The sequence below is a fragment of the Corapipo altera genome, unplaced genomic scaffold, assembly GCF_003945725.1.
Source record: "Corapipo altera isolate COAL_440 unplaced genomic scaffold, ASM394572v1 181, whole genome shotgun sequence".
NCBI classification, from domain to species: domain Eukaryota; kingdom Metazoa; phylum Chordata; class Aves; order Passeriformes; family Pipridae; genus Corapipo; species Corapipo altera.
Genome location: NW_020884999.1, coordinates 498,057 through 510,065, shown reverse-complemented (window position 1 = coordinate 510,065; position 12,009 = coordinate 498,057). Strand labels below are relative to the sequence as shown.

The 12,009-nt window shown below is 46.6% G+C and overlaps 1 protein-coding gene across 5 annotated transcripts in view; it reads right to left on the bottom strand.

Moving 5' to 3' along the window:
• Positions 1-176: 176 nt before the first annotated feature.
• MYO1C (myosin IC) overlaps positions 177-12,009 on the bottom strand; it is a 55,050-nt gene continuing 43,217 nt past the window's right edge. For all 5 annotated transcript variants that reach the window (XM_027666879.1, XM_027666878.1, XM_027666880.1 and 2 more), the window contains exons 12-32: positions 11,459-11,564; positions 11,259-11,339; positions 10,780-10,871; positions 10,049-10,143; positions 9,835-9,881; positions 9,468-9,548; positions 9,191-9,296; positions 8,570-8,687; positions 8,237-8,350; positions 7,979-8,055; positions 7,759-7,827; positions 7,434-7,518; positions 7,057-7,216; positions 6,236-6,319; positions 4,550-4,643; positions 4,387-4,442; positions 3,790-3,925; positions 3,129-3,199; positions 2,610-2,707; positions 2,262-2,361; positions 177-1,665 (exon numbers count right to left, since the gene is read on the bottom strand). In XM_027666879.1, the coding sequence (XP_027522680.1) occupies positions 1,639-1,665; positions 2,262-2,361; positions 2,610-2,707; positions 3,129-3,199; positions 3,790-3,925; positions 4,387-4,442; positions 4,550-4,643; positions 6,236-6,319; positions 7,057-7,216; positions 7,434-7,518; positions 7,759-7,827; positions 7,979-8,055; positions 8,237-8,350; positions 8,570-8,687; positions 9,191-9,296; positions 9,468-9,548; positions 9,835-9,881; positions 10,049-10,143; positions 10,780-10,871; positions 11,259-11,339; positions 11,459-11,564 (1,897 nt within the window). In that variant the 3' untranslated portion in view covers positions 177-1,638. The remainder of the gene's footprint in view (positions 1,666-2,261; positions 2,362-2,609; positions 2,708-3,128; positions 3,200-3,789; positions 3,926-4,386; positions 4,443-4,549; positions 4,644-6,235; positions 6,320-7,056; positions 7,217-7,433; positions 7,519-7,758; positions 7,828-7,978; positions 8,056-8,236; positions 8,351-8,569; positions 8,688-9,190; positions 9,297-9,467; positions 9,549-9,834; positions 9,882-10,048; positions 10,144-10,779; positions 10,872-11,258; positions 11,340-11,458; positions 11,565-12,009) is intronic.

Below are 12,009 nucleotides of genomic sequence, written 5' to 3'. Positions count from 1 at the left end.
CTGAAAAACAAAGTCCTAGAAACTTTTCTCTGGGAATAACCTGCGCCTTGTCCTGGACAGCAGCAGGACTGCTCTGTGTAGACAGATGGGCCCAAGAGCCAGAGGTGCAGCAGGGCTGGGGCAGAGCCTGCCCAGCAGAGAGGGTGAGGAGACTTCCACAACTGAGACAAGGGGTGTTGGTTTTTTTGTAAAAATTTATTCAGTGTAGTCTGGAAGGGGTTATAGACCAGCATAGACAGCATTGTATATACACACTGCAGCACAGGGCTGGGAATGGCCCCCAGTGGATCCGGCATTCCAGGCCTGACAGCGGCATCGTGTCAGGAACCAGAGAGGAGGAGCAGGAGCCGATGGTGGGTGAGAGGCAGCACATTGGGTTAGATCTGTCAGGGCTTGGCTGTAGCTGTTTGTGCTACTGAGTCAGGATAGAGGTGGAATGGGAAGGATTCCTAAGGCAAGTGGAGTGCAGGATGCACTGAGGTCTGGAGCTGTGGTGCAGGCAGCAGGAATCCCACACGGAGCTGTGCACCCTGTGGCCGTTTGGGTTTAAAGTGAAGGCGCCGAGGATGAACCTCTGCTGTGGTCTGAGCACTCCAAGTGTGTCCCTGGAGCTGGGGAGCAGCAGCAGGGCTGACCCAGCCCTCCCTCGTAAGGCAGCACTGAGGCATCGACATAAATACTGCGGGAACTCAAACTTCCAGTTATCGCTAAAAACGAGAGGAAAAGCTGTTTTTCTGAACGTGCTGCTCTGAGCTGGGTGGGGAAGGGCAGTGGTGACTCCCAGGCAGGAGGGAAAGTTTGTGCCCATCCCACAGCCAAGGATTACAGGCTGCACTGCCAGTCTGGAGACACACAAAGCAGTGGTAACCTCTGCAGCTTGTATTAGACTGTGTTTGTGTGGATATGAAAAATTCCTACGGTATAAAAATAGCAAGAAATGGGACAGCTGACTTCAAAAAAAGGTAAAAGTCTCTGGATCCAGATCAGTGAGGAAGTTGCGTGATGGGTTTTTCAGGTTAATACCTTGTAACCATAAACTAAAAACAAAAAAAAAAAAATTCCAAATCTACATAAGTTTCCACATCAACTCCATCTCTCGTAGTGCATCTCATCCTCAGCTATAAAGTATTTACAGGTTTTACTCATTTACACAATATGGCTTCACTAAATTGTAACACAAAGCATTAAAACATCTCAGAGCAAAATTCTTCATAAAACATTCTGAATACAAAGTTTGGCATTTCATTGGTTTGGCTGAGAAAGCAGCAGAGTTACTTGTTTTCTGATTGTGCTTTTTGGTGACGACAAGCACAAATTTTGGTCATTTCCATCGGAGCTTGAACTCTGTTAACAAGAGTCAGAGCTCCCTCTCCCTCAAAGCCCAGCTGAATGTCCCGAGCTGCGGACGCTGCGTTGGACCCCGTGTTTGCCACTTGGGAAAGGAAGAGAAGAGAAGGCCTTTTGTTTGGGACTTTTTGAGAGTAAGACAAAGCAGGATGTATTTTGTGGTGGTTCTGAAAGTGCAGGTCTTTGGTAACGATAAACAGAAAGAGCAAAGCGAGGAAGGGGGGGGTTTGCTGGGAACAATGTTCAGCCAATTCCATGGAGGGAAAGGTCCTGGTGCAGGGACACGTTTCATCATCGGGAATTCAAACGGGGAGCAACCTGCAGGAGAGGGATGAGTTAGAAAGTGTTCAAAACAGAGATGCTACAACAGCTTCAGTTCCCAAACATCTTGAAGTTGAGGCTGTTCCAAGCAGCCTGTGGTCCTGATGGGAGCTCCCAGCTCTGATGCTGCAAGGGGAGTCAGTGCAGTCTGGATTTGTCCTGGATTTATCTCTGGATAACCTTTAATCTGACAGTGCATAAATCAGCTGTGTGACTGTATCTGACTGGCAGGACAACCACAAACAAGCTGAGAAAGGGAGAGGATTTTTTTTTTTTTTTTTTTTTTTTGCTACCTATGCTTTTAAATGTATTTAAAATTTGATTTGCTCTGGAGTAAAGTGTTAACGCCCTGAATACTGGGGGGAAATACAAAGTGAGTGCCAGGATAGTCACTTGCTGAGCCTGAGTAAACCTGGCAGGCCCTTGGGGCTGCAGAAATACAGAGCACAGCTCCAAGTGGGGGAAAGGCTGGGAGACCAGGGCAGTGCTGTTGGCAAGAACATCACATGGCACAGCTCCCACGTGTGCAGGTAGGATTTCATGCCAAAATTCAGGTTTGGATCCAGTGTAAGTGAAGCCCAGCCCTTACTCACCACTGTTAGATGCCCGTTCTTGGCTTTGGCTATGAGCAGTTCTGAGCCCGAGATGAAGTCGATGATCCCTTCTTTGCCTTGGCCCACTGCGAATTTTATGCTGTGAAGAGAAAGGTGAGAACAGCTCTGCTGAGTGTGTGTGACTCTCCAGCAGCTCAGTGCACACAAAAAATGGTAAGTGGCTGCTTTGTATTGAGGCTTTGCTGCAACAGATCTGTGTGTTTAAGGAAATGGAGCCTTAGTTAAGGTGTATTTGGTGCATTTTGAGGGGGTACAGGAATGTTCCTGTAGCCTTTTAGTGCTGAAGCACAGCCAAGGGGTCCCCAAGAGGGCTCTGGTGTCACTCACCTGCCCTGGTTGATGTTGACATTGTTGATTTTGTCAGCCAGGATGGCTGTTTTTGTCAGTGTCTCGATCACGTGGTCACTCTGCAGGACAACATCTCCCTGGGAGGAGAGACCATGGTTTAGGATCATGGCTTTGGTGTCACTGCACCAAAATCACTGCGCTGGAATGAACAGGGACAGAGCCATCTCCTGTCACAGGTGAGAAAGGAAAACCAATCCTCCAAGGGGACCAGGCTTGGTGAGGCTCTCAGTGGGTCACACTGCACCTGTGGCAGTCACTTCATCCACCAGGTACCACTGATGGGGACAAGGGACAGCACTGACCCTGCTGGGGAACAACCAGTGGGGAACCCCACCCGTGAGCACAAGTAAATAGAAGTGAAAGGGCCCTTAGAGCTGGCACACAGTTACACCCCTGTCACCTGTGTGTCCCCTCCCCTCCTCCCAGCTGGATCTGCTCTCTGTGCCTTTCAAACCTTTCCCAGAGGTGGCTGGAGGAGGGATGGAGGAGCCCCCCTACCTTCTGTTTGTTGTCCTCACACTGCACGTGCAGCACAAACAAGTTGTCACTCAGGCTGCTGACAGAGATGCCTGTGGGAGAGAGAGGCCATGTGGCACCAGCACTGCTGGGACCTTGGGAGTGTCCCACCACCTCTCCCAGGAATGCAGCAACTGTTCCCACACAGAGACCCCGACAGCTGAGGGCACTGACAAGGCACTAGAGAGGCTGAGGGGGCTGCAAGGGGCTGAAGTGAGAGGTTTCAGCCAAAGCCTGTAATGACCACACAGCACCAGACTCGGCAGCTTTCCCTCTCTGACCAAGTTCCCTCTCCAAAAGGATCAAGTCCCTGATGGATATTTCGAGTGCCAAAAGCTGCAGCAGTGTCCCAGGCAGCTGCTGTGCAATAATGGTGCAACTCCCCTGTGCTGGGGCAGTGCAATTGGGAAATTACTTAGGGGAGATGAATTGAGTAATTTCTGTGACATTTTACGGAATTTAATTTCAGAAAAACTCAATTTCAAGATATTACAGACTTGACATGCTTGTCAGGATCAGACAATTCCATTCTTGTCCAGGATCGGATGATTCTGTTCTTGTCCAGGACAGACAAACTGGGTCTTGTATTAGTATTACTGAACTGAGTGCAGCGCAGGGAGCCTGTTTCCATGCCCGTTCCCACCTGTGAGGTTGGTGTAGTCGATCCTCTGTTTGATCCTGGACTCCTCCACGACGATGGCAGCGCTCTGGGTGAGCAGCAGCTGCCGCGGCCTGGCTTTGTACCCCCGCCGGTCGTACTTGACCACAGGCACTGCATACTGAAACAAGGGTTAGCAGGGCCAAAACTCAGCTTGGGGAACCACCTGCAGCCCAGAGAGCGCCCAGGAGGAACAGCCCAGTGCTTGGGAAACTGGGAATGGAGGAGATCATTCTTTTGAGTCCCGTTCCCTGGGGCAGAACTTCCTTGCTGACCCCAAGCAGTTCCCAGCAGCGCCGTGGGGGCTGCAGCTGTCAGGGCTGGGGGCCTGCAAACCCCCAGTGTCAGTCTCTGCAGGTTTCTCCCTTCCTCTCCAGCTGCAACCCCTTCACTTCTTAACTGACACAATTAAATTGCCCAAATCTCCTCTTTCTGAGCCATCAGCTTTTCCCACAGACTATCCTCCAAAGTATTACAAGCTTAATACAATGTAAAGTTCTTGCTGTACTTTCCTCAGAAATCTAATCTCTTCTGCTGAATAACTCTAGAAGCTTGACAAAAGTATTGGGATACATATCTCACCTTAAGTGCTTCGTTTTCTAAAGCCTGAAGGACTTTATTATGTATCTCTTCCTTACCTGTATTGAAACCAAAGAGGTGGGAGTCAGAAAGAAATTTCTAGCAAGAAAGAGTAGATGAATCCCCCCCTTCCTTCCTCCTGTTAAACTTGGCAACACCTACTCACCCAGTCGAGTGTTGATGAAGAGTCTGGGAACACTCTGAGGGTAATTGTCTTTTTTACCCTTGAAAATCTCACTGGCAATTACTTTCTGTTCCAACTGCAAGGACAAAAGATGAATTCTTGTTTAGTTTTAAGATTTCTCCTTGTTAAAAAGATACATTTGTCTTAAAAGAGATGTTCCCTTTTTGGTTTTATTAACAATTGTCATCTAGTTCTGACCTCCTGAATCATACCAGTCACAAAATTACATCAATATTCCATACATCTCTCGCCCTTTTTCCCTTTCTCTTTCTTAAGTAAATATTATATTTCCTGTTTGAATTTATCTGGACATGACACATAGTCTCTGGATTTTAATAATGCCCATGTTTAAAAAGTTTCAGAATTCTCCCACTGCAGAGCTTCTCTCAACCTCTTCCCCTTAAGCTGCACAGTTTGCTCTTCTGCTCTGTCCCTTAGGGGTTTTTTAATGCTTCAGACTTATTTTTCTTTCCCCCTGAAGCCTTGCAGTACCTTTACTTGAAGCACTGACAAAAGTCCTTATCAGTGCTGTGTCACACCTTCTCTGATCTGCTCAATATTCCCCACCTTATCCTGACAAACAGCACAATTCCATTAGGCACCGTATGGCCCTGGGAGTTCCTGTTTGGATGATTAGTCACCATAAGCCTTTAGTCCCTCTGAGGTGGCAGAGTTCCAGGACAGTCACCCCACACTGCACGACCTGTGCTCTGCCCTCACAGCAAGAACAACACCAGTGACTGGGGGAAACAGGAAACCCCGTTGCTTTACTTGGGGCAAATGCTGTGGGTGCTGTGACACAGGACAAGGGACCTGAGATGATTTACAGGGAAAAATGGGGATAAAAGATCCTCATTATTAGTGAGTCTGGTTTGCTGGGGGAAAGCAAGTGTTCTGCTGAGCTGGTGTTAATCCCCTGTCCTTAATCACGGGCTCAGACACAGCCTCTCCTTACAGGTGTCCATGCACTGCAGCCCTCAGAAGGTGAGACACTGTGCAAGGAAAAACCTCCGTGGCAGTTCTTATAGTTACATCCCACTTGTTTGTTGCCTACATTTCCTCTTATGCCTCTTTACTGAGCCTTTTTTTAATATAAAAATATAAAAAATTATATTTATAAAAATTCCCTCCCCCTACAGTTCCATAATTAAGATCAATCAAATCTCAGTATCATTTTTTCAGTTGCAACAGCAGCTGGAACTGTTCATGTAAGTTCTCTGTTTGGAATATGACTGGGTTTGTGTCTGCAGCACTCTTACTCTCTACTTTACATGGTACAGGCAGAATAATGCAGCTTCTTACATTTTTATCTTCCATGGGCAGAATAACAGGGCCTTTCAGCAGAGAAATTATGTAGGGGCTTGGCTACACAAAGTGTTTAAATAGTACGTATTCAAATACGTATAGAACGGGTTTTCTTTCATACACATTCCAGTCTTTTAGTGCTTTGTCTCTAACCTAAGGGAAAATAAATGACAGTGTTCCTGTGGAGCTGTAACACCATCCCAGAATGCAGCGATTCACGAGCCCCTCCACATCCCCACTGTGCCTCCCCCGCCCCTCCCATCCAGCTGCTCCTCTCCTTCATTCCTTGCAGTCAACAATGCTGAGTTCTGCTCTTGGGAATGTCAGTGTGGTTTGGGAAACGCCCTAAAGGATGCCTCGTACCTGCTGCTTCCACTCGGGGCTGATCCTCTTGCAGTAGCTCCACACCATGTTCTGCAGGCACAGCCGGCGCAGGAGCTGCGACGCCTGAGGGGGGAATCACACGGGAATTGATAATAAATTTATAATAAACAGCTCAGAGCTGCTGACAAACCCAACAGTGCAGAGGAGAAGCAACTGCAGAGAATGCACTGCTGGGTTAAAATGCTGTTTCACGACTGAGAGTCGTTTTCAGAATCAAATAATTAGTTTATTTTACGCCTTTCTATGAGAGTTTGCCCTGTGATGTTCTCCAGCTGCTTTAGAAGGGGGAATAAATACCAGGATCCCCCACTCTACACTGCTGTGCCCTTCCTTCCTTCCAGCTGTACCTGCAATCCAAACAAGGACCTTTGGATAAGGTAACTGGGATTTTTCTGCAATATTTTGTTTCGATCAGATAAACCAATTCAGTCAGATGTAGGATAATAATGGCCATAGAGGACATTTAATATGTTCTCACAGGCAGTGATACTGTCATTGCAACCAATTAACCGTCCAGAGGGAGTCGAATTTGTCCAGAGAGAAATGGAAGAGAATTTCAGAAATGGGTGAGAAAACCAGCAGAAAATGGTGTTGCAACTAATGATTTCATGGATGTGCTGTGATTACACCCCTGAGCTGATGTCTGGATTAATTCCACCAGCAGGGATCCTGGTGCAGTGTGGAACCTGGTTCTCTTGCTCAGAGCAGGAGGGTCCCCTCAGGCTTGTGGTCCCCAATATTGCCATTTCCCTCCCCCATCCCACGTGTGACTCCCCAGATCCCAGGGCAGCCATTCCTACCTCAGAGAGAGACGGGGGAGGAGTTGGCCAGGACTTATCCAAGACATTTTTTGGCAGGTTACGTTTGAGGTTCATGAGGAAGGAGTAGCGGATGTAATCGAGGAAATACTCGTTCTCTGGGCACCGAGGGTGGTTCCGGTAAATGAAACCTTTAATGAACCTGGGGAGGAAGAGGATATCATTAGAAAATTTGAAAAGTGATGTCCAAAACTTGTGATACTTAAAGGCCTTTTTCAATCCAATTTTCTAGGCTTTATTTGATAGTTGTAATTTATTTTTAAAAAGCTCCAGATACTGTAGTGACGAAGTTTTATTTTTTTGCATCTTATTAGGAGGGAATAAGTGATGTTTGAGGGTTTGGGCTATTCTTCACACACCTCCTGATGGTCTCCACTGCCCACTTCCTCTTGGCAGCTTTTCGGCGTCCCAAGGTCCCCCGCCACCAGGACTGGATGGTTATGGCTAAAAACAACACAAAGATTTTGCACTAAGTGAGGTCCTTCATCCCAACACTGACTCCAGACAAAGCTGGCACCGAAGAGTGCTCAGGAAAGCCCACCCTGGAAATAAACAGCCTTCAGTGTGGCACAGGGAAAAGAATATAATGTAAGTTTTTAACAGTATGAACCATTGGATAAATGCCCACATGGAACTGCTGTGGGGGCTGCTGGGGGAACGTCTCTCTCTCTGTGCCTCTCGTACCTGAGCGTTTCATGGTCAGGAATTTCTTCCGGCGGTAGAAACCTCTCCACGTGGCCTGCATTTTTGTTGCTGAAATTGCAAGACAAAACAGCAGTTTGGACTGTGACCAAGCAGGTTTTGGTAGAAAAAGACTCAGCTTTTTAAATAGAAATCCCTCCCTGAACAAACAGCAAAAAAAATAATGAGAAACGAGACAGCTACCACAGTGTGAGTGTCTCACCCAGACTCTGCTTCCTCACTTCCAGAGCATCTTCTGTTGCAAACAAGGTCTTGGGAAAGCGGATAAAAATCTTTGTTCTAGAAACAGAAATGCAGAGTTGCATTTAACATGCTGGAGAAGTTTGCTTTCTACCCTTGGCATCCTCTTTGGGCTCTGTAATCCCTCCCTCGCCCACTGGGTAGAGAAGCCTTATTTAAGAGCCATTACATGGACACCTGATGATTTATAACCTCAAATGAAGAATGCAGAAGAACTAACCGTCCCATTTTGTATTCTTCTGGTTTGTAGCCAAGGTGCTTCACCAGCACGGCCACCCCGTCGTGGGGCCGCCCGTCCCACGTGGGCCACGTTTCTGGACACAGCGACTTGTACCTGCAAATTGGCAGGAGAAGAAATCTCAGGGAGAGAACTCCAATCCAAGAAGAAGGGACAGAGGCCACGGGAAGGGAGAGAGGCCCCCTCTAGAAAATAGGTCTGTGAGGTTTTAGGGCTGCCTCTGTGCTGTTCAGAACGACTCCCCAGCCTCGGCATTGGTGGAAGGAAGACCAGGGAAAGGCAGCAGCAGTGGAAAGAAGTCCAAGGTAATTTTACCTCTGCAGGAAAACTTCATATTTTCTTCGATATGCAAACCCTGCCCTGCGCACCCTGAGGTTCTCCATCAGCCCCAGGTACTTCACTTGGTGTCTGATAAGAACTTCATCGAATCGATCTGGAGAGAGCAGGAAAATAGAGAAACAGGATCAGTGTGTGCCTGCCCCTTCACCTGGAGAAGGGGAATGCTCAGCTCTTGTTGTATCTTACACAATCATCTTTAACCTCTAACCCACCCTTGCAGTGCAATTCCCACATAACTTTGTGTCTCCTGCCTTCCCCCCATCCCTTTTTAATAATTTATATTTAGTTCCAAGACAAAATTTTCCTTTAGGATGTTCTATGCACACAAGAACAAAAAATGAGGGAGAATAAAGGTCATAAAAGGGCATTTATGTAGGTTAATAATTCTTTACTTTAACCATGACCCTACTTCACCCAAGACCAGTGCTCCCGTTCCAATTCCTGGCTGCTGGCACTGCCACCACCTCCCTGTGAGAAGCTCTGGCACAGACCCAAAATGAACAAATCTTGCAGGACTTCATTCCTGCTCCTTTCTGTGCCTCACTGGCTGGGATCTAGTGCCCTACATCTGCCAAAGAAGAGTCCCCAGGGTCATACCAGCCTGTTTAGCATCGTTGGGTTTCATGCAACGAATGTAGGAGGGTTCTTTGGACATCAGGATTTCCATGAGTTTGGCGAGGCTGTTTTTGAACTGAGTTGCTGCCTAAGAGAAAAGAAAACTATGTATGAAGCAATGACTTAGAGCTGGTGACTGCAACACTCAGGCTCCCAGCTTTGAATGCGAGGGGCTGTCACTGGGATCACCGTGTTAAGAGAGCTCATGTCTTTAAAAACAAGAAACAGCCCCATTTCCCTCCAGCTCTCGTGTTCCTACCGTTTCAGGTCTCTTTTTGTCTGTCAGCTCTGTCCTGTCGAAACACTGGTTTATGATGGGGTTCTCTGAGTTGCACATGGTCTGCAGAGAGAGATAGGTTTTCAGAGATGAAGTACAGACCATTCCTCAGTGAACTACCAGAGAAACATGGGACAAAATCTGGTTCTGTTTGGGGTTTTTTGGTTTGTGTTGCTTTTTAATAATAAAATGAACGTTGGGCGCCTCAACTGCTCTTTTCAGAGCACAGACTTATGGACACATGTTCTCCAGGTGGAGTCTAGAAGAATCTTTTCCCTCAGGTCCATCCCATTTTAAACCCAACTGCTCGTTCTGCAGGGTGCTGGAAACATCCTCTGTCCACACTCACCTCCTTCAGGTTCCGGAAGAGAAGGTCATTGTTTTTATCTAGAAAACCTGGAAGAAAAAGAAACCACTCAGGCTCCCACTGCTGTTCCATGGGAACTTCAGGGCAGGAAAAATTCTATGCCCAGATTTTTCTTTACTACACAGTGAGGCTGTTTTAGCTCAAAGGGCATGGGATGGGAGGAAGAGAAAAGGAGGAAGGTGATGCACAGACTCACCTGCCACACTGTAGGTGACGTCCCCAGCATAGTGCGAGAGCCGGAATTCCTCCCGCCCCAGGGACTTCCGTGTCTTCTGGTCAGCGAGTTTGTGCCTGGGGAAGAAAGCCAAAAAGCTCCATGAGAAACAAACGTCTGGGAGAGTCGCTTCAAAAAGCACCGTGACGTTCAGTCCCTGAGCGAACACAGAAGGGGGACAGGGAATGGAATCTGACTTGGTGATTTTCAAGACCACAAGTAAATCAAGAGTTATCCACCAGCACATCATAAAAATGTTATTAAATGTATTTATGTTTATTTCAAAGGGGTGCGTTTCAGTGTTCCTTGCAGAGGGGTTCTGCGTGCACATGAGATGCTGTACAGGTTCTAAGGTGAGTATTAGCAGCACATTCACAATAAAAAGACATTTGGAGCTCCAAAATTGAAGTAAATAATCTGAAAGGTGAAGTGGCAAGTCAGTAACGAGAGTTTTGCTGCCCCTATTGTATTTTGAAGCTCAGGCCTGAGAAGAGCCAGGCAGTCAGTATTGCCAACTTATTTTATATTATCTTAAATCACAATCAAATCTCTGCAAAAGAAAACTTGATCATCCTTTATGGGGGACCCAGCACACCAAGGATGCTACTGCTCTACACACCATGAGCACCATGTTTTCTAGGAATAACTAAAGCTCTGGGCTCTCTCACACGCTTGGATCTGATCAGTGTGCCCTCAGCTGTGGGAACACTCACGTGAGAAAATGAGGGTGGTTTTTCACAGTTTCCTCCAGTTTCTCCAAGAATGTTGTATCTGTGGCATCCCCAGGTCTCAGACACTCTTCATCCTACGAACAGACACATTCCAGGGCTGGTTTCTGACTGGGCTTGTTGGCACCCAGACCAGCCCTGACTCTGTCTCACTGAAACGCTGCCCTAGTTTGGCCCTTTGGCCTTTCCACAGGTAACCAGCTCTTATTTCAATGAGTGAAGAATTGTTGAGCTGAGAAGGAAAACAGTTCCCTCCTTCCAGACTGCCTGGATTGGGAGCTGCTTTCCCCAGAGCCTATGGAGATGATACAATGACTTTTCATAGTGTCACTGTTCAGTGTACTGTTGCTCTCCCCACCTGCTCAAACAGTCCTAAAATAAAACTGTTTTATTTCTATGCTCTTGGCTTTGTTTTCCACTACACTGCCCCAAACTTTCCATTTAAAAAGGTGTTTTCAACTCACCAAAATAGAAATGATGCCTTTGAATTTCTCTTCCACCAAATCACAAATTATTTTGTTATTGAAATACTGAACCGGTTCCCACTGCAAAGACAAGAAATCACACTTAGGGGTGAAAACAATTTTAGGCTGGAAAAACACACGGAAATTTCAGTGGGGAGGTGCTGGGAAGGAGAGGGTGAAGGGATGACATTGGCTCTTACCGCGATGCCTTCGGACTCGTATTCCTCTTGCTCTGACTTTAACGTGAGCTCTATGAAGAGCTGCTGCAATTTTTCATTACAATAATTAATACAAAATTGCTCAAAGCTGCAAACAAAAATCAGAAAAACAATCACTAAGACTGTACCACAAGTGAAACAGTGGGAGCAGCATGAATATAGTAAATCAACAGAAATGGAAGAGGTTTTGTGAAATGTTTATCTACTGGCTGTATAAATATAGTAAGTTGATTATTTAGTGAAACTTGGTTACAGAAGGAGGGAAAAATGACAGGAAGGATGGAACATGAAGGATGGAAATATGGAGGAACACAGAAACTTTTAGTAAGTGCCCAATAACACTTCAAATTTGAGAGTCTGTTCATTGCTGTCTCTCAAGGAGGTTCCAGACTGACCTGCCTGTAAATGCTAATTATTAGCTGGATTCCCCAGGTTTTAGAGTCCCTGTGATTATCAGTTTTCCAACTGATTTCCTGAAGTTTAAATTCCACCTCTTTCTCTTATTAAGAGAACCAGAGATGGAATAAGGTCTT